The 22,745-nt window shown below is 39.2% G+C and overlaps 1 protein-coding gene across 15 annotated transcripts in view; it reads right to left on the reverse strand.

Annotated features, from left to right (window-relative positions):
• The window catches only part of GTDC1 (glycosyltransferase like domain containing 1), a 314,519-nt gene that overhangs the window by 115,989 nt on the left and 175,785 nt on the right, over positions 1-22,745 (reverse strand). For 13 of the 15 annotated variants that reach the window (XR_012056851.1, XR_012056850.1, XM_072931740.1 and 10 more), the window contains exon 4: positions 11,856-12,066. Coding sequence is in view for 11 of the 15 variants with exons in the window: in XM_072931740.1 (XP_072787841.1) it covers positions 11,856-12,037 (182 nt within the window). In the remaining 4 variants the exon portion in view is untranslated. Of the gene's footprint in view, positions 1-10,076; positions 12,067-22,745 lie in introns of those variants that run through there. The other 2 variants (XM_072931744.1, XM_030278124.4) reach the window with 2 other exon arrangements.

Raw genomic sequence — 22,745 nt, forward strand, 5'->3', positions numbered from 1 at the left:
GTTTTAGACCACATGCTGGAAGGCAAAATAAATAAAACAATATTTAAAAAAATAAAATTAAAAGCAAAATAAAATAGGCATGGACCAGACACCACAGAAAAGTGAACTGAAGAAATAATGGGAAGGCAAATACCACAGTGATGCTGTAACAACCCAGAGTGTGGTTGCAAAGCTCTTTGGCTTCACAGCAAAGCATTTGCTCGGTGCACACAGCTTTTGTATCTTCCTCTTCATCATTCAGAGCCTTAGTCGGTACCTTGCAATTAATAGGCAACAGTATTGTCTCCAAATCCCGTTTTATCCAACAAAAAACATTTTCATTGTTCCTCTTCAACCATGCCGCTTAAAAGCTACATGGGTTAAGAGAAATGGGGAGCCCCAGCAGTATCTGTGACCAGAGGAAAACTCTGGAGATAAAGAAAATCCAGTCCCCTGCTCCATTAGGAGTTTGCAGAGCAGCTGCTGAGTTTCATCTCAACAGCTGAAATATCCTTTATACTCCTTAAAAACGCAGGAAGCACACAAGCATCTCAAACTCCCTCCCTGCCACCAATTCATTCACCCCGATTCCACCCATGGCCCCAACATGTTGGTCTCATCACCCATCAGCAGACAGGAATACTATTATACCCTTCACTTTTTTCCAATCAGTATCTAGGAAAACAAGAGCCATGTGCAAAATATAATCTAAGAACAGTCCCTTGAAAACCTCCTGCTAATGACAGGAGGTACAGAGGCACCATAAATATTGACTTCAAACACGCTGAGCCCCAGAGACCCCACGCACTCCACAATGTCAATGACCTTCCATGCAGCTGTTAGCATTGGAAATTAGGATTTTTCAAGTACAGATGCTTCCTTTAATGCTGAATTTATATTCCACTCATCATAGCATAGTGTGGTTAACAGTTGGACTTGATGCTCTTAGAGGTTTTTGCCAACTTTAACGATTCCGAGTCTATGATTAAAATCTAATATTTTTCTTCTGTACTAAAATGCAAAATTATATAAAAATATTTTCCAGTGTGTTTACACCAGAATGAGTATTAATTCAATGCAAGACCACGCTTCAGGTTCTCTGCTCCATGTTAGGAAAAAAAAATGGAAGAAAATGTAGGTTTTACTATTTCTAACTCATGATGCAATTTCCAATAATTACATTATAATCTAGTTTTCCAGATTCTTTTGTGGCAAATTACTCTTTTCTGACACTCCTCCCTACCACTCCTGCCTATGGAACTTTTGAGGAGAAGACCTGAGGTCTGTGTTTACAGCACTTTAGACCTGAATGTTTCAACAGCCACAGAAACTACCGAAAACCGATTCCAGACCAGGCTAGACCCAAAGGATCCTCTGCTGGTACAAAACCTCAGACAAGCAAGTTCTGCTGCAAACCAGATTCCATGTTGAGTAGATGGTAACACAACAGTCTGGAGGAGGTAAAGATGAGGGCTGTGTAATCAACTCTTCTTCCAAAAAAGCCTTTTGACTGGACAACATCACTTGAGTCATCAGTAACCACAACAGCCAGTCAACCCCACACAAGTGAACTTCTCCCACTCAGGACCTTGAAGATCCGTGAAAGCCATGGAGAAACACGAGGACACCAAATATTTGCTCCTGGGATCACTGAGAGTCACAAATACCAAGAGGTGCCGAATATCTGATGTTAACTCAAGTTCCTCCCAAAGCACCTACTCAGCTTTGTTCCTCCCACTTTGACACCCCACAGCTAAGACTTGAGGATGCAACAATAAATTGGAACCAACTTTAGTTTAGGATGATGGCAACAAAGAAGGAATTCGAGTGGTAAAGTAAAAACTGAAAAGAACCACAAGAAAATGGTCACTCTACTACCACAGGAAAAAAAAAAAACTTCAAAAACCTGCCAAAATCACACCCAAAATCAATCTTTTCTTGCATAGTTTTAGTGTCTTTAGCAATATTTCTCAAAATGCATTTGGCAGATAAAATTTTTAACTGTTAAGTTTTTAATATAATTGACTACCAGGAAATTTCTGCATTAAAAATAATTTAAAATAATTCAGTTCCTCAGGGTTTAAGCATAGAGATGTCACCATGCATGCTAACTGCTCCATGTTTAGTGAGTTACAACTCTTCTGTCACGAGTAGGAAATGCATTTTGCACACAAAAGCCAAAGGCACTGTCAAACCTGCAGCAATCTGCAGAACATTTGGAAAAAAACGCCTGCAAACTAACTGTTACTAGATAATGGTCCCATTTATCATTCTTAACTTCCATCTTTAATTAAAAATGGGATATTCTCTTACATAAATAAAAAAATGCAGATGTTCTCAAATTACTGCCCTTCAATTTCTTTAGTTTTTCCATATATAATATACACAGAGTTAGTTATGTGTTCAGAATTTTTTCATGTTATTATATAATACCTTAACACATGAAGATTTTTCCATATTCTAACTAGATACGTGAAATTTTCCATAGAGTATGCTATATTAAAAAATATTAGCACTTAAAGAAAACATATTAACAGAAATCAGTAAGAATATTATTTAACTGCAAAAAAAAAAAATAGAATTTGAAATGAATTTTCCATTGTTCTGCCCACAATAATTTACACCTTTTATTTTTAAAACATTTGGTAAATCACTAATTTAAAAGACTGATGTAGTTGCATCAAGTAAGGTGGTGTGAGAGAAATATTAGCTCCACTCTAAATACATGTTTCTCCATATAATTCTTTACATACTGTTAAAAGAAATGAATTCTTCCAGTTATTCTGCAACAAGAAAAGCACATATTTGCTTTTGATGTTGTGTCCACTGCTGTTTCCTTCATTCTTTCTTCAAGTTGCAACTAGACAGAAAAATAAATTCAAGCGTGCAACAAGTAAAATGGAAATTAAGAGAGCTAAAGCAAAAAATGATGAACAAGAAGGCAAGGTTATAAACATAAACAATAAAAACAGTCAGTGATCTGAAATGGAAAGCATTCTTTAAAATGACTGTGTCCACTGGACCATCAGAGTAAATGTGCAGGAGGAAGGGAGGAAAAGACAGGGACAAAGGACAAAGGCAAGAAAGGAAAAATACTGTACAAGGGAATAAGGAAATTGTGGAAATCTTCATTACAGAACGATGAACAAAAAAAGCCTTTCAGTTGTTTTGTATTCATCAAAGATATTCCAATTAATAGATGCAATGTATGTATTCCTAATTTTTTTTTGTAGGGAAGTTAAATTCATTATCATAATGAATCAAAGCCTACCAATACTTAAACTGAGATGTATTAAAGAGAAGAGGAAGAGAAAAAAAATTGATCAAATTCTGATATGGGGAGTCAGAAGTTGATCCTAAATTAAATGTTTTCCATTGTGGCACAATTTGGCACAAAGATTGTAACCAACCTCCTGCCTAGGTATATGTTGTGTATTTAAGGAAGAAACAAGGTTATAATCCACAAAATTAAGTGGTTTATGTTTACACTAACGTTTCTGTTTGATAAAGAATGGCGTTTATGAAGCAACCATCCATCCACAACCACCCTCACCCACCGTGTCTCAGCTCATACCAGAGTGGGCTCCAAGATTATGGCCCAAGTCCCTTGGATGGCACTACACCAGGAGGTGATGCCCTTGGAGAGCAACCAATGGACCCCAGCTTTGTTCTGAGGGACATTCAGTCTTGGAATCCCAGAGCAATCAAGCAGATAAAACCAGAAAAACCTTTGGGCATGTTTTCCATAGTGATCATGGACCTGGTCAGCACCTTCAAAATCTACACTGAAACTCATGGACACCCACAGCAGGAGATAACAGCCCTCAGTGTTAGGGCACAAAAAGCAGATGTAGCCAAAGAACCCTAGAATGGTTTGGGTTGGAAGGGACCTTAAAGATCATCCCATTCCAAATCCCCTGCCATGGGAAGCTTGGTTGCTCTAAGCCCCATCCAAGCTGGCTCTCCAGTAGAGAGTTAAGGAAAAGCCGCTGGATTCAGTCTGCTGAAGACTGGAAACTGAGATGCCACAACTACCTGAACCAAGACTTTCAAACTTCAGTGTGTATAGGTCAAGTTAAAGTTTACTAAAAAGAGCCCCCAAAAGTATTAATATTAATATTGGTGCTAAGGTAGGCCTTCTCCCAAAATTGCTTTGCTAGAAACAGTTTGCACATTGTAAAATTCCTTTTCGTCAATTCACAAAACCCAGTCTAGTTGTGGGTACTCAATAATAAAATTACAAAAATTAGTTATTTATGACACCAGAACACAAAGCTATAAATCTAAATCATGTGCAAAGCAAATAACAAACAAAATTTGTAATATTTACTTCTTAGTAAAAAAAAAACCCAAAGAACTTGAGATTACCAAAAAAAAAAAAAAAAGCAGCACCAAAAAATGGGGGAAAAAACCCCAGTATTTTTCTCTTTACTAGATGCAAACTAAATCTTTTTTTACTGTCCCTTTGGAAGATCAAATTAGTGTTATGGGCTGGAATGACAATGAATTGTGGAAAGTATCATATTCTTTATAATATAGTAGTGTATATGTTTGTTGTTTGAAAATAGAAATATAATCCATAACTAATCTAGAAATAAAATATATACACAGCAACCACTTAAAAGGACAGATAAAATCCTCATTAAAATCCTAAGTGCAGAAATACTGAATCATAATGCACAATTTCATTACATTTTACTGCCAGCAATGTAAATATCAATTCTCCAGGTGATTCATAAAATTCGTTTTAGAAAGAAAAATAAGGATTTCACCCGGCATTTGAGAACATAAAGGAAAACACATGCTAGGGTTTGAAAACCCAGACTGTTCTTTCCTTCTCTCATCAGAATATTTTGCTGGAATTTCAGCAAATCTTTTACACATCAAACAGACAACTGCCATTTCACATTAGCACTTTGTACAGATCACCCAGCAGTCCCAGCCCGCGTCCTCCCTGGCCCCGCACCTCTCCCCGCATCGTCTTCATCATTCCCAGCTTACTTCTGCCAAAACCCAGCTCCCATATATACACTTCCCCTGACTTCAAAGGAAGGAGCCTGCATTTAAACTCATCTAAACCCTCTTTTAACTATCCAAATTGTGAAATTGCCTAGTAATGGGAGTGTATTTAAGGGAAAAAAAAAAAAAAAGCATGTTGGACAAATTAACCAAGTAAAGTTTTTGGAGGGAAGAGTGCATGTGGGGGTTTCCACACAAAAACGTAAAGAAAACCTGTCACTTTTAAAATGAATAGCTACCATCTGCCAGCATTTTATCTGAGGCAAAGTTGATTAATGCAAAGTGAATGTTTAAGATCACATTGCTGTCTGCCTGAATAAATTTCAGGTAGTTTACTTGGGAGGTTTTTTTGTCCTCTTTCTTAGAAGATTTTTTTGCTGTTCTTATTGGATCGCCCCCTCCAAGTTTTTCAGCAGCCAGAGCTAAGAATAAAAAAACATTTGTTCTTAAATCATGGTGCTGTACAAGGACTTTTGAGCACCAGAGCATTGTTTCTGGCCCTTCAGAGCAAGAGAATTCATCTCCTTCAAAGGGACATCCCACCTCCTTCATCAGCTTCACAAAAACTTTTCAGGCAGCCTCTCTCCATCACATTGAAAAGGAAATTTTCGCAGTCTGGTTGTGAGCAGAGAAACAACAGCAGTGCTGTTATCCTCAATAGGAAATGATTTTGCCTCTAGACCCGCCCTAATTTTTTACTTCATTTTTTTACTTTTTTACTGGATTAAATCTTTTTTACCAATTCTTTAATGATTCACTTTTATTTACACTATCTTCACCATTAAAAAAAGAGCAAATCAATTACGACTCTAAACCTTTTTTCTGTTAATTTTCATACCTTGATTTATATTAGCATTCCGATAAAAATCATTATTAAATCAATTTGATAATCTGCTATCCTTCTTTCTCTGACCGATTACATTTTTCAGAAGTTTCCAGAACAGGTTTGGGGCGATACTAACCCAAATCAAACAAAACCCAGTTTTTACACACACATTCAAATGTTACATTTTTCCAGCATCAGATGGCCTCCATGTTCTCCCTCAGCAGAGAGAATTTCACACCCCTTATCCAGGCTGGGACACCCTCTATTATCCAGGGCTACAGCAGTGGAGGGCATCATCTGTGCTGAGTGGTGGAGCTTCGTGCCATTCCATATGGACGTATATTCTCTGTGCTTACACTCAAAGCTGGCTGGACACCAGCCAGCTCTGGTCAGAAGTCACCAAGTTGTTTTAGCTCAGTACATGGTGCCTGTGTCTCATATCTCAGTAGGGTTTATTGGTTTAGGCTCAACATGGTGCTAGGACGGCCATCTGGCCCCCGGAGCGGAGCGAACTCCCAGCCAGCTCCCTCCGGAGCGTGGGCAGGACAAACGTGTGTGCATTTGCACCAGCCCGTGTGAACTAACCTGGGTGAACTCAAAACCGTTTGTTCAGGGGAAAAAAAAAAACGTGAGCAAGTTTAGCACTAATGGAATTAAAGAAGTAATGACCCTTTGTTCAGTGAGGGAGCGGAAAAGCAGAGAGCAGGGTGAAGCAGGGGCTCCCACACCTTCCTTTGGGCACCTCCACAACAAGGTGAGAATATGGAGATTTGTACTCATCAGCGAGTCACACCCACGTGGTATTAATAAAAAAAGTGTTTAAGGCCAGCTTGGATAGGGCTTGGAGAAACCTGGTCTAGTAGAAGATGCCCTTGCCCATGGCACAGGGGATGGAATGACATGGTCACCTCCAACCCAACCCAGTCTGTGATTATGCGTTTCTAGGAGACCTGAACCCTGTCCTTATGGGATACTGCATATGACATTTAGTCACCTCATATATTCTTGCCTTTACATCAGCTCATCCAAGCACAAGGGATCTCTAGGAGCACGTTCCCTTCCTGTCCAGGAGCACATTCCACTGTGCCCCACACAAAACTGCAGTTAAAACACAAAGAATAACAAAAACATGGGGTGAAACCAAGACAACCTCTGGGCAGAAAATTATTCACTGACTCCAAAGAGATGAGACACGTCCCATCTTCAAATGCAGTGAATTTTAGCAGTAACATCAAAATACACACTCTTAGCAGTTAATGCTATGAATGAGGTTTATGTTTATTCACCTATATATAGAAGCAAACACCATAAAATACCTTCTTTTAACTAATGTACTATTCATACATACAATTTATCTATTCCTTACCTGAACATTATGAGGGTCAAATTCTAGGACGGCCTCTAATGCAGGACAAATTACTGCAGTTCCTACAAAGATTATATAAACATTTCCAGTATTTTATAGAAAGATGTAAACAGGCAGGAATGTTTCCAGCACAAATGGGATCATTCAGATGGGTATCTATGTATTCAGATTTTATAAAATTTGCCCCGCCCTGCTTTGAGTTACATCCCCAAACACCTTCTCCAGGGCATGCAGGGACGTTTCTGAAAACAAAATATCTAGAAAACAGATAAATCCTCAAGCTTGCAAATGGTCACACATTCCCACAGTGTTATGTTTTCAGTAGGATTGAACTACTCACTGGAAAGAGAATTTTAAAGGTTGCTTTTTTTAAGATATTTAGGGAACACAGCTCACCAGTTAGTAAAGAATTCACTCTATAATAAGGCATTTTCTGCTTATAGAATAGAACAAAAGCATTAGCTCTAAAACAGTCTTAGATCTAGCAGATTTAATAGAATATTAAAAAAAAAAAATCAAGAAACAACCACATCTACATTATATACTGCTGAAATAAGACTCTCCTTTGCTGAACACCACCCCCAGGTTGGGCTTTTTTTCCAGAGCTCTATTAATTGAAAACAATAATTTGTTTTCTCTTTTGTAAAACGTAAAAAGCACAGAATTTGTCTTTAAAATATAGTTGTCAGATATCAAGGGGTATATATATGCTAACATTTACCCTAGAGGTATTTCAGGGCTAGAATCCGTTACAAATAAAATCTTTATTCATATGAACAGCTACCTGGGGGGCAATACTGAATGTTATACATAATATTTTTATTTATATATATATATATTTAAAATAATATAGCAATGCTATTAAAACACACTGGAAGCTACACTGAATTTAGTCATTCTGTTTTACAGTCCTATGCTACTAACTTTTTGGAGATTGAATTACTTTCTGTAGAGGATAGCTCCTAAAATATAAACTCCTTTCATCTAATGTGTCATACCAGCATTTTGCTACCTGTAATTTAATAGATTGCTCACTATAATAAAGAAAATAATTACAGGAAAAAGAAAAGCATTTTTGTTTCTCATTAAATTGTGCAGCAGCATTTTCAAATTTGAGAACTTTCCCTGAATTAAGAATTTTAAAAAGACTAAAAAAAATATTTTTTTACATGCTTTCTAGAATTACAGAATAGTTGCTGTGTGCTATGGAAAACAACTTTAGGCTAAAGATCAGACACCCACATTTATCAAGAAGCTGAAGCTGTCTGAAGAAGTTGGGAGACAAAGCAGTGAGCACAGCCAATCTGCAGAGTGCCAGCAGCCTGAGGAGGCTCTGCTGGACCTTCCAAATCCATGGAATGAAGATAATATCCCACCAACTGCTGACAAAACTCTCAGATGGTTGAAAACCTTGTCTAGAGAAAACAGACAGTAATTCCTCCCTTTTTCGGTGCACTTCAAATGCTATGATTTGGAAACTGCCACTACAGGAACGAAACTCCTTGCACCAATGCAACATCCAAACACCTTCTTTCCAATTAAGGAAAAATCATCTGTGACTCTGAGCAATTAAAATTCAGTCTGTGGCTGCTGCACATCAATCTGTGTCATCATTCCAAGATCTCTAGGCAAGTGATCCACCTTTAAATCCTCCTTCTGGCCTTCTAAGTTGAAGGGATTCTGGATGCTTGGGCTTCCCATTCCTCAAGGTTCCCATGCTTCTCTCAGGAGATGACAGAAAACATGAGCTGGTTTAACACATTGCTCAACAAAGCCAAGAAAACAGAAAAGCAAAACTTTTCTGGAGAAATGCAGCACAGATTTTGCATGGGAATTAATATAAATCCAGGCAATGATGCAGATCAAACACTGAGGGTCCGATATCTTCCGTAACAGCTCTGAGTGCTCCCCGTGGAGGGTGAGGACACCTTCTCCCTGTGACAATCCCGGGGAGATCTCCACGTTCCTGGGAACATCACATTCCTGCTCACCCAGAGAGCGGCCGTACAGCTCACAAAAGTAACATTAAATGCCCTGTTCGTTACCAACTCAGCTTTAGTTTGTGCACAAGGGAGGACACGTCTGTTCTCCGATAAAACAATTAGCAAGTTCATCACAGAAACTCTCTGCTCACTGCAGTATCTGAATTTAACATCTAAAGCTCTGTACTGCATCCTTTGTTTCAAAAGCACTTTTTAAGACTACTCCTTAACTCGCTGAGTGTCACACTTAAACAAACAAACCTTCCTGCTCCCAAAAATCAGCTTATATGGATACAGTCCTGTAAACATATCCATACTACTTCTCTAAAATACATCCAACATCATACTGAACAGCATCAGTATTACTTCTCACACACACCAGGATCTTGAAATAAAGTACTATTTGAACATAAAGATTTAGTAAGGCAGCTCCGTTATCACAAGTGTTTGCACCTGAAATATCTGTGACCTTTCTGCACTACTAAACATACAAATAAAAACAAGGTATTTATGAAATGTCACATTTATGGAAAGCAATTGGAAAAGACAGGGTTTTTTTCTGTAAATAATATCAATATTATAAGTAATGCAAATTTGGTATTTTCCATTACCTCATAAGAAGGTTGAAATATTTAAAGGTGCAATTCCAAACACGCAGTATTGCCAGTTAGCAACTCAATTTTGTCTTTACAAACTGCTACCTGGGAAGCTGATCTTCAGTGGTTATTAGAAAGCTTAGAAATAACAGAATTAAAATTAATTTTAATCAATGTGTTTTCTAATAGGAGAGTAGTCATCCTTACTAGGTTGAATCTGATGCACTTATACTTTCAATTTAATAAAATAATCAAAACATTCAATTACAAAACAAGCATTAAAAATGTGCAAGTAAAGTAGAAGGTACCTCTAATCAGTTTTCCTCTCACCAGCCATATCAGCCCTTGATCCTAAAATTTTATGCTGCCTGCGAGGACAAGGTACAAATTCTATTTTAACCATCGCATCTTTTTCAACTTTGACTGTTTGATTCCCTCTGCTCCAACCCGAACAGCACCAGCAAAGAAAACGCTTCCCTCTCCTTAAGATGCTCCATTGGTTAGATCAGATTTATTTGCTGTCAGTAAAGGTTGTATTTGCACATAAGTCTATGACAGATTGCAAGTTTATTAACTTCAAGTGAGTTTTCAGGCTGCTGGGTTGAGGTTTTTTTGTTGGGTTATTGGGTTTTTTTGTGGGATTTTGCTTTTTTTGGTTTTTTTGTCAGCGCTCCCTCCCCCTTTCCCCAAGATGTGGGTTACTTGACAAACTGGAGTTAAGTTATCTTAGGTCAATGTAACTGTAAGTTAAACTAATGAAGTGTATGTCTATGAGTGATGTCTGATTAGTTTAATGCAGTTAGTGCTGGACAGCTTGGGCTGCTGACCTTGAAGGAACACAGATAACATTGTGATGCGTTGGAGGATGTGGTTGTGATACAAGACAAATTTACATAACAGTTTGTCATGTACACTCCTCCAAAACAAAACTGTTGCAAAAAGAAAGCAAGAGGAAACCAACACTAAATGCCTCGCACAAGACAAAACGGGGAAAATTAATTATAACATTTGGCTTGAGGTGGGAGATTATTTTAAATGAGAGCCAAAAGCAGGCACAGGAAAGGTGTACATTTACACAATACGTGTTCCAAGATGTCTTAGACATTGTCCTGGGTAACACTGAGCAAATCCAGCCTTCTACAGCACAAATCTACTCTTGAAAAATGATATTCCTTCCTCAGGAAGCACCTACTCACTCACAGTAAAAAATACCACTCAGTTCTGAACTGTGACTCACTGGCACATCATTCAGGTGTGCTCAGAGTCCTCCTGAAGTTCATTCTGCAGCTGCTTGTGCTAAAAGAACCCTGTGCACGAACAGCCTCTCCCCATGAAGGTGCACAGTCCCCACACAATGTTCTGCATGCTGTGAGCAAAGCTCTATCTCACTGCTCCAGACAATCACCTCGCCACATCTCATCTGATCAGGTAGGCCAAGCAAAACTGCTGGGTTTAGAGACAGCTTGGCTCTGGAGGGGCTGATTCTCACTATGTGATAGCTATCTTGTCGACCTAAATCGCCTGTTTTTATCAGCCCAGGTTCTAGCTGATGGAAATTTGCTACTTACATAAATGTATAATTGACACCCACAGTTGCTGGCACGTTACTGAACCGGACCATCATTAAGATAAATCTGCTCCCTTAATCCTGCAGGTCAGCCTGAGCAGGACACTGATAAATCAGAGTTGCTAATAGATACACGGGAGGGCATGTGAGGAAGCTTGCAGTGTTCACATCTGTGCCATCTCTCAGCCTAATCTGTGAAGCACAGTTTAAACCTTTCAGAATGAGTGAGCTCACATGATAAATTTCAAATAAGAAATACACATACGTGTATAGACATGAGGTACCCAGATACTGAGAGACTCTCCCGGACTGGAGATGCAAGACAAAACAGTCCTGAAAATTCTAAATAAAACATGTAATTTCTCAGTTATACCCCAAGAAGAAAAACCTGTGATGCCCACTGCACGTCCCTAATTGCTACCACATACACCCTTGCATACAAACAAGGAGTAAGTTGAAGAGACCTGGTCGAAGGCATCTGTGTGATTTGAGTTTAGAAATTATTCAGTTCCTTGGTTACCTGTAATTCGAACTTGTCGGCACTGTTTGCATGAAATAAAGAGCAGAAGTCCGTGCCTTCCAATGCCACTTCTTGGCTGGGAGTGTGTAGAGAACACAATCTTCTTGCAGCTCTTCCTGGAGAAGATCCATCAGCTGTTTGTGGGAGCCACCATAAAAGGGTTCAATGAGAAGGACACTCATTTTCCAAGTACTTCAGAACTGTCTGAAACCTGAAAATGAAAATAGAGAAGTATATTACTTTAGAAACATATCTTTCTTTTTATTATTATTATTGTTACTACTTAAGAAAATTATATTGGAAAAAAAATAAATATACTCCAAGGCCTTGTAATGTAATCCTTAATATTATATTAATGAGTTTACTTCAGAAAAGACTACTTAGCAATTATGATGACTAGATTACTTTGACCTTTAAAAGATAGTGTCTGTAAATTTTAAATGAATGAAAATGTGCAAGACTTAGGAAAACGTATTTTCAATGTATGGGTTTGTTTTCAATCCGATATTTAAAAACAGCTTTGCTTTACACACTAACTCCCTAATACGGTCAATTGTTCCATAACTTAGGATGTAGCTTATTCATTCTAATATAGGTTTCCCTCCTTCTCCTGGTGGCAGAGAAAATGAAAGAGCAATTCAAACACACTTCATCCAGTGATTTTGGGTAAGAGACAAAGGCAGGGAGCAGCTTGAGGAGATGCAGTTGGGGCATCCCCCAGGACACCCTCCTGCATTGCTGGGATCACAACCCCAGCAACAACAGGAGACGTAAACCACTTTATTTCTTCTGAGTACTCCAAAGTGGGTGGAAGAGAACACTAGGGGAGGCTCAAGGAAGCTCTGAGAAAAAAAGCCACAGAGCTGCTCACAAACAGGATGCAGAACGTGCTGCCCAAAGCGAGGGGACAGATGAAAACCCGGTGACTATTGCTCATAGCCCTCATGAGTCACACCCTTGGGGTACTCAAAAGCTGCTTTGCACATGCTTCGAGCAAAGCCACCACACACAAAAGCTGAAAGCAAAACCCTGAAAGGTGTTCACCATCCACAAACACCTCTCTGACGATTTCCTTCTCAACTCTCCCTAAGAATGATGGACTCCCCGCTAAACTCAGTTACTCCAGACTCGTGTTTGACAGTGTCCATTGCAAGATCCTAAATCCATTTCCTGACCTGCAATTTCTAGTGGTTTCAGACTGCAATCCTTATCTTACCAAAACCTCTGGTGACAAGAAGTGAGAATTCAACAGAGAACTACATACTCTCCTGAAAATCTCAATCATCATCTCAACCATAGTTGAGAAATTTAGTTTGATTCAAGATCAGGTTAAAAATATTATGTATTCTGTAATCAGAGGGCAGAAAGCAAACAAAAAGCCTTTTAAGTGCACTGTAGCTATCATAAGATCAGTTAACCAGCAACAAAAATCCAAACACTGAATCAATTTAATTGGCAGACAAAACATAAGAAACCTTTAGGTCGTTTTTTGTTGCTGGCCCACCATGGTGCCAGATGAAACGGTGATGGAGAGCTTCTGGGTCATTACAGAACAATCAGCAAGAGGAAAAACATTCCATGCTACAACTTTATTGTCCTAATCCAGCCCGGATTCAGGTTATAATTTGCTCTATTATTCACTCCTCCATAATATTTCAAATAAATGACTTGTTTTAACAAATACGTTCCTTACAAAGCCAAAAGGAAAGCCATCTGGAAGCAGATACTTCACTCCATTTTGGAGCTTGCTTCTTTTCAGGTAGCAAAGCAGTTTCTGATCTCTTTTCCACTGACCTAATTTCAAGAAAATCACACTTTTGAGATCACTGACGTTTTCTGAATTTACAATGATGTAACCAAAATCATAATCTCTCCTCCAAAGCCCTTTTGGAGTCTGCAGGGTAATAACTGCTATAAAAACACAAGCTGTGGTTTAGAATCTGCACTATTCACCTAAAGAACAATTTGTAATTAATCATGCTATGCTTGTCATCAAATGCCACCGAAAATTTAATTCAAGGGACTAAAGGAAGTGTTTTATAAATTCAGCCCCTAAAAACAGGGGTATGTGAAGAGTTGGTAAAAGCCACTGAGTCAGTCACTCGGGGAGGCTTGCAACTAATTTACAAATCATTAGCAGTATCAGTAATAAAGCAATTTGTTCATGAAGCATCTGATCAGATCACACTTCACCAGACTAGTTCTGAAACTGGTTTTATCACCAGGTTTAGCTGAACCCACACTGTGCTCTTTGGTTTTATTTTGCACCAGTTTTCACTGTACATCCCTCACGGGAACAGAGAATGACTGTACGTGCTGACAGTAAGAGATTGCTCAGTCCTCGTGTTTCCTCCTGCTTAAAGACCCTGACATTTAGTTAATTATTCTGCATTTACCTACCTTTACATCTATTAGGGAAACTGCAATACACAAGTATTACTATACAATAAACCCTCTTTGGCTATTTGCATTGGGAAACTGGGTTGAATCGTGGATGTGGTGGATGTGTCGTGGAGTGGGTGTTAAAATAGCTCTTGATATGTAATTCTTCACAATAACACTCATAGACCCCGTGGCAGCAGCCCATGAGGGTGACAATCAGCAATGACACATTTTTTTCAGAGACGACCTAAAGCTCAAAGGTTTTCTTACAAAACTCATTCGCTCCAAAAAATGTAGGTACTGCTTATTGAAATCCTCACTAGCACTTGTAGGATTCTGCTGTTGTGTGATCTCTATACATTACCAGCAATAGACAACAAATTTAATTCAGAAAAAATGTTATCATGTTATGTAAGAAGTAGTAAAGGGTTTAATTTTATTCTTTTTTGTTGTTTGTTATTTTTAAATATGATGCTGCCTACATAAGATACTACTAAAGGATAATGGCAGTATAATATATGTCACATTCACTTCAAGGCTTGACTAAGATGAAGCAACTAAAAAGTCAATAAATCTTCTGTTTTTAAAAGATACACTGATAATGCTAAGGAAATTATATTACACATAACTAATAATTTCTTGTACTTAGAAAGACACAGAGGAGGTAGGACATGGTCGTTTGGCTCATATTTCACCCACATGACTTCCAGTTTTGTTCACATACAAAAATAACAGCTATTATTTTTGCTTTATTTCCCTTGACCCAGCCAAGTTAAGGTAAATATGTACCATAAACTCCTCAGAGGTCTCCAAAAGACACAGCTGATAAATGGCCTGAGAACATTCACCGTATCTGATGGAATGCAATCCTCAATTAAATATAAATCACTCCAGGTATTCTTTTCCCCATTTCAAAGAAAACAACAAATATTAGAAAAACAGAACTGCTTCCCCTTTCTCATTACAGTATTTCCTCTCTGGAGCCAGCAATCCTGGGTGTTCCTCAAACAGCTCAACCCCATCCACACGGCTGCAGGATACTTTCCTTTGAAAATTTCCTACTCTGTCTTTACCACACAGAGCAGCACATTCCTCAGGATACACATTACACATCTGAAAAAAAAAATCCTTCCAAGTGGCAACAGTGTCCAAATGACATGACTAATAGAGAGGTATATTGAAGTACTGAGAAGTGTAGGTTGGTAATTAGGTCTCAAAGCCAGCCGCTCACAGTGACATTAAGCCAGGACTTTTGTCACTTGCTGCAGCTCTACCCCACACTGAAACATGGCAAGTGATGGAGTCTCTGAAAGGGCCACTGCTGTTTGAACCAATAATTTCCTTTTAAAAGGAAGTCTGAGTACTGTACAGAGTAATAAATAAAAATTATCTTTAAAGGCATGGAAGAATTAACTGTTCAACCAGCCACAAAACCATGGCTTCTTTTTAAACTCTAGGTGAATGCCAATTTAGGTATTTTCGTTAACCAACCTAGGCAGAGAAAACCCATCATTTTCCACAATTTATTAAAGAACACATGCTTACTCTTACATGCAGAAGTGTGGTTTCACAAACATCAGCACAGCACACATCAGGAAGCCATAATTAGCTCTGTTCATTGACGTACTCAGACAACATAAATTACAGACCATGTCTGAATATCTGTCCAACAAAACAGCTGAGCAACCATCCAAACCCAAAGGAATAATTGTTAATATATTCCACAGGTAGAGATCTGCTATTAGTTACAGGAAATAAGGTATATGGTTTCAGTAATGATTGTTTTAACCGTCACAGTCCCACACATATGAGAAATTTATTCCGCCGCCCTATCCGAGCACACGTGGTTCAGAGTCTCATAACTCAACCCACTGCAAAACCCACCAGGTACAACCTGTGGACATCAACACACTTAAACCTTTGATGGTTTCACATAAACTTGCTGTGATGGCTGACACAGGCAAAAAAATTTCCATGTTACACGTTGCAATAAAACGAAATTTTCCAAAGGACTTTTGAGAGTCCCTCCTCTGTCCCTTCTCCTTCCCATCCCTACCTGAAGGGGGGATGTGCTGTAAATACACACACACAGATTGAAAGAGCCTGCACTGCCCTCCCACTCACGACAGTGACTCACCGAAACCCCAAAGCTGTACCTTAAACACAATCACATCTTAAGGTTTGACCAAAATTTAACTTGTATCTAGACAACCCAAAAGTACCAGTTCTGAGGTTTGTCATTACTGAACTGCATAAGCGAAAATGACAATTTATCTTTTATATAAACCAACTGAAAAAAGCAAGAAATCCTCCACTTCTTTTGAGAATGTGGTAAACCAAAATCCTTCACCTGTATTTGGATGGCTGAGCAACAGTAACATTTATTTACTGGGGACACCCATAAACCACAGTCTGGCCCATGCACACAACCTGAGAGCTGCAAACACCTACAGAATGCCAAAATCTACCATTACCTGGAGGCAGCAAGGAATGAAACTTGCATGGCTTTCCTGGCCTGTTTTGGTTTCACTAAAATATCACATCTCATTTTTACTGTACTTATGATCTACACACACAGGGAGTGACAGAACGAGGAGAACAGCTTTAAACTGAAGGAAGGTTGGCTTACATTAGAAATTGGGAGGAAATTTTTCCCTGTGATGGTGGAGAGGCCCTGGCACAGGTTGCCCACAGAAGCTGTGGCTGCCCCTGGATCCCTGGAAGTGTCCAAGCCCAGTTGGGCAGGGCTTGGAGCAGCCTGGGACAGTGGAAGGTGTCCCTGCCCATGACAGTGGTGGCACTGGATGAGGTTTAAGGTCCCTTCCAACCCAAACCATTCAGTGATTCTATGATGCAATCAGAATTGCAAACAACATTATTTTTAAAGAATTGGTTTGCTCTTAATCAAATTGTGAGGACTGCCAGGTTCAGTTCTTATGTCTGTGTTTTCAACCCTGAGATGGAGCAGCAGGAATTGGAAATCAAGATTTTTAAGATGTCCCATGGCTATCAATCCAAGAGACACCCTGACACAAGAGACAGTTAAGGTTCCTTTTGGAGTTTATGCATTTAGAAAGTTAACGTGCTGTAAAATTTGCACATTACCCTGTGAATGCTAAGTTAACAATATTGCTATAAATCCTTAGGAAAAAGATGTTAATGCATATGTAGTGTATGCATTTTAAAACTCTGAATTTAAACTGTTTTACTATTTTATCCAGGCAAAGGCACTAATGACCTTCATAATTTTCTGTTGTAAATTAAATTTGTTTTTCCCCAGCTACAGAAAAGCAAAAAAAAAAATTAATCCCTAGAATTTTCTTTTTACCTTCTTCCCTAACACAGTCTGAGACTACCATAAATACTTTGCATCTATACTTCTAGCCATCCTCAATCACCATCTTTGAAGATCTTAATCTATACTGAATAAATTATTGCAATTTATATTTTTTTCCAGTGGAGAAAGACATCTGTGCATCACATTTATGGTTAACTCAAAACCACAACAGTCAAAGCTACCTCTGTGGGGAAGCCTCTATCCCCCCATGGAGCACAGCATTCCAAAGATATATTTTCAGGGAAATTTCCCTGACTGATGTGCTGAGCCCTCAGTACTTTGAGAATGGCAATTACAATATGCAACTTGTTTTTTTTGTGTCTAATTGACCTCCTAAATTTTATACACAGGACTAAATACTACTAAGGACAGGGTATGAGGGATACTCAGTACTCTGTAAAATCCTTTCACAAATTCAGATTTACAAAGGCAAATTAAGCATTGTTGACATTTAATTAGGATAAAATCTTCCTCCAAAGAAAGGCAAGGTAGAAGGGAAAAAGACACAGAAAAGGTGTGATGGAAAACCAGGATCATGCTCTGCCAAGGAAACAACTACAGCCACCATCATCCACCACCAGCAAACCCAAATAACTCTTCCACAGGCTTTGTTCCTCTGTCTCCTCCCTTCAATGGTCCAAACTGATTTACAGAAGTTAAAATGAATATGCTGCAGAAGATATTAAATAATTATCTTCACAAAAAGTTTTACATTATTTTGAGGAGCTCTTCCACCACTAACAGGATTTTTTTTTTTTAACAAGGTAAAAAAAAATACAGCTCTAATATGAGAGTATAACCTCATATGAGAGTATGCCAGGTTTGCAATTGGATCTGAGAGAAAATTAGTTATTCTGATTTAACAGTTAATTATCAGCTCCCATTTGCCATGTAATTCAGAAGCCTGGAAAAATGAAAACTGATTTTAACAGAGACTGCTAAAGTTAAATGATATGTTTGCTTTATCCAACTTATTTGCAGTGTGTTTACAGCACATGAAGGATCAACAAGAGTTTACAGGACTCAACATTTCCAGTGCTGCACCTATGACTATAAATTTGATAGCACTGGTGATGCTGAAGGCTTACATTAGGTTTAAATAGATGAAGGATCCTTGATTTAGAGTATCTCCGAGAGGAGAGGGAACTAATAGGTGTGGTAATGGGAGATGTAGCACTATTTTTAAACTTGACAGGAGACATATTAGTTGCTAGTTCCCTATTATAGAAAAAGTCCCAGTCTGGTAATAATGGGCTGGCATTTTGAAATTCCTCCGATTTATTAGGAATATGATGAGAAATGTGCTCCACATGCTCTGAGCTTCAGACCAGTTTCTGTACAGAAGGTAAGAATTACAATGTGCATTCATGGCCAGTTTAAAGAACATACGTATTCATTTTTAAAAAGTCACAAATATTTTAACTAATTTTATTTGAAAGGCACAGTCTACAGTGCATATTAGCTGATTGATTAAAAGACAAAGCATTTGCTAGAAGCCATAATTAGTCACTCTGTGAGGTAATAAAAATCACCCCACATCAAAAAGTTTATTTGCTTTCCCCAACAAATTTGAAGTAGCAAAACGCTAAATGAAGACCACTCTTTGGTCAACAGAATTTGGGATTGAGGAATTAAATTGCTCTTGTACAAAAGCTGGAATTCCAAGAGTTAATTTAAACATTAGGCTTGATAGCCTGAGATGTTTGGCACTTGAGTGGGCACAAACCAGATTTCTTTTGCAGACAGGTATCCCTTTGAGTATGTGATGAAAGGATCTGCATCTTCAGTCACACCTTGAGTCCACAAAAAGGATGGAACAAGATCAACTGTCAAATGGAGCTCAACTGTGAAATCAGGGAGAGGTCCCACATACAGGGACAATTCTGAGGGCAGGTGGCCAGAAAGCCAACTCTATCTTGAGCTACACCCAAAGCCATGGGGGCAGCAGGTCCAGGGAGGGGATTCTGCTCCCATGAGATCCCAACCGCAGACCTGCATCCGACTCTGGCATGCTCAGTACAAGAGAGATGTAGACTTGGTAAAGCCAGGCTGGGAGAGCTGGGGGTGTTCACCTGGAGGAGAAAAGGCTCCAGAGCTCAGAGCCCCCACCAGAGCCTAAAGGGGCTCCAGGAGAGCTGGAGAGGGACTGGGGACAAGGGATGGAGGGACAGGACACAGGAACAGATTCACACTGAGAGGGTTAGATGAGACATGAGGAAGAAGTTTTCCCTGTGAGGGTTGGCAGGCCCTGGCACAGGGTGTCCAGAGAAGCTGTGGCTGCCCCTGGATCCCTGGAAGTGTCCAAGGCCAGACTGGATGGGGCTTGGAGCAAACTGGGATAGTGGAATATGTCCTGCCCACAGCAGGAGGTGGGAACCTCCTGGATGAACTTTAAGGTCTCTTCCAACCCAAACCATTCTGTGACGCAAAGCTCACAAAACATTTCAGTAGGATTACTTCAAAATTTATTTCAACCATGATGGAAAATGAACTTCCAAAGCAGAGCCAAATGTACCTGCCTTGTTTTTCACCGTAAGACCTGCAACTAAAGGAACATAAAAAGGGCAATCATGAGGATTTTGCCAACCTATGAGATCATGCAAAGAGAATAAATGATCAAGTTATTGTAAGATGGAACATTGAAGTACTGGATCCCTACAGCAGCATGGGTATGATGCTCTTGGGATTCACTAAGCAACTTCAAGGCTGAAATGTTACCTGTAAAAAAAAAAAATCCTCCGTTTTAAATATTAAGTACTAAAATTCAACAGATGAAATTTTTTGATCTTTCACTTGCCCAACCCTTTTCAGCTCACAAGAGAGCCGAACCATGGCTGCATGCTACGAAGCCATGAGAACAGAAATACCTCTCATTAACTTCTGTGCAGCCAGCACCACATTATGGCTTTTAGAAACCCCTCAAAAGCTCTCAGAGTCAATAGCAAACATCACACAATACTGAATGAGGGCTTCATACAGCACTAAACATTTTTCCATGTTAACAATATTTATATCTTATTTTCAACTTGACATGCAGATGACATGTTACCCACACCAATTTATAAATCCAGCACAATAGGAGTTGCCAATTTGATTTAGTGGTGCAGCACCCTGTTTCCTGTAAATAATTCCCCTAGCAGGCTTTGACTAAGCCCTCTGAAAGGGCTCTAGAAATATTAAAGGCTCCAGATTCAGGCCAAAATGCTTTCTGACAGCTCACTGCAAGTGTTCCCCAGCATTTCTGCTGACCCAAGAATAGCAAATTTAATGACTTAAGTCACTTGTTTCCATCCTCTTGTGTGCAGAGTTTGCAAATTACTTCAAGGATTGGCTTAAAGCAACGAAGAAAAGCGTATTCATACATTTTATTTTACTTCACAAGTATCAAAGTTAAGGGGTCTGCCTCCTCCACTGGGAAGTATCTATGGATACACACATTGCAGAAAGCTGAAAAACACTGACACGAGTTAAATAAACATGTCTGGTATCATCTGCCAATTGAAATGGTGAGCATTGCAGGAAATATTTGTTTTCCATGAATAAAAGCGATACACAAGCATCTCAAAACAATCTGTTTTGGAAGGTTATTTTGGGTGTTTTGTAAACAAGTTTAGGTTCTGAGCTGATGTTTTCAAAACAGATACTGCAAAGCGAATAAATATTCATGTCTGGGGGAGACCCTAACAGACATTAAACAAGTGTGTGGCCCTTTTTAACAGTGCCACAGATAAAGCAAGGCAAGGACACTCAGAGAGGACATCAAGATGTAAATTTTTTCCTTGAAGTTTCTCAGATGGCTGAAAAGTGCCATTAAAATCATCATGTTCAAAAAACCCTGGGCCTTAATAACTTGGCTTTTATTGTACATAAGAAAATCTGCCTATAACCCACAAACAGCACTGTAGTCTTTAAAAAAAAGAATTTTTAAAAGGGATTTTTTTTTTACTTGACTTTATTATAAATCATGAATGTATCAGTACAACTCACTTAAGGTTTTCAGCTTCAGGGTCACTTGGGAATCATTTTTGCACCTGTCTAAAAAGAGAGTCTGAAAACCATTTACTGTGCTTGAGCAACTGGCCACACTCACAAAACTTTTCTTCAAAACCTGAATACTCATACCAAATAAAACATCCTGCTCAACAAAACCAAAATTATTCTGTCACTTACCAGCTCCTTCCACTTGTACCACCACAGAACCTACAGAACCTTGAACACTCCTCCCACACACTGGTACAGCACTAAGAATCACTGAATAGTTTGGGTTTGAAGAGACCTTAAAGGTTATCTTGCTCCAACCCTGTAGGCAAGGACACCTTACACTAGAGCAGACAGCTCCACACCCCACCCAGCCTGGCCTTGAACACTTCCAGGATTTAGAGTCCAGGAACATTAAGTGTGGTTTATAATGGCCATGACTACAGGGGAGCAGAGAACAAAACATATTCACTGCAGGGGTCAGAGCTGAAGGAACTATTTTAAAGTCATTACTGGAAGATCCAAACTATTTAAAGTTCAGCTGGCTATTAGTAGGTACTCTTGCTGACAGTGCTGATAAAAATCCCAGAAATACCATTACAAGGCAACTGCAAGAAACCATTCACACCTCACACACGCAAGGTCTGTGCTTAATATTCCCACTTCTTTATTTCAAAGCCACAAATATCACAGCCTTTGCCAGCAAGTTAAAAATCTGTTCTGATTCCTACTAAAGGCATCAGGGCTGTGCAGTTACTCTGGCCATTGGGAAATTTTTGGCAATGCCTCCAGTTAAGCATTTACAGCAGCCATAAGCAGCTCTTGGAGGCCTGGAGCACATGGACATGGACAGTTTGGAAATACCTCTGTCATCAGGATGCTTCAAGGGCTGGAGCCCCTCAGCCCCTCAGCTCTGCATCCAGGCTGGGACAGCTGGGGGTGTTCACCTGGAGAGGAACAGGCTCTAGGGAGAGCTCAGAGCCCCTTTTGGTGCCTCGGGAGAGGTGCTTGGGACAGGAGCCAGGAGGGCCAGGACACAGGGAATGGCTCCAGACTGACAAGAGAGTAAGGTTAAACTAGAGATTTGGAGGTGCTTTGGTTATAGAGATAACATTAAACCTATATTTAAACCACCTATTTATGCTTTGATTTTCAAAAATCATTTTTATTAAGTGGATCTGAAGCCAAGAGAG

The sequence above is a fragment of the Taeniopygia guttata genome, chromosome 7, assembly GCF_048771995.1.
Source record: "Taeniopygia guttata chromosome 7, bTaeGut7.mat, whole genome shotgun sequence".
Lineage (NCBI taxonomy): Eukaryota > Metazoa > Chordata > Aves > Passeriformes > Estrildidae > Taeniopygia > Taeniopygia guttata.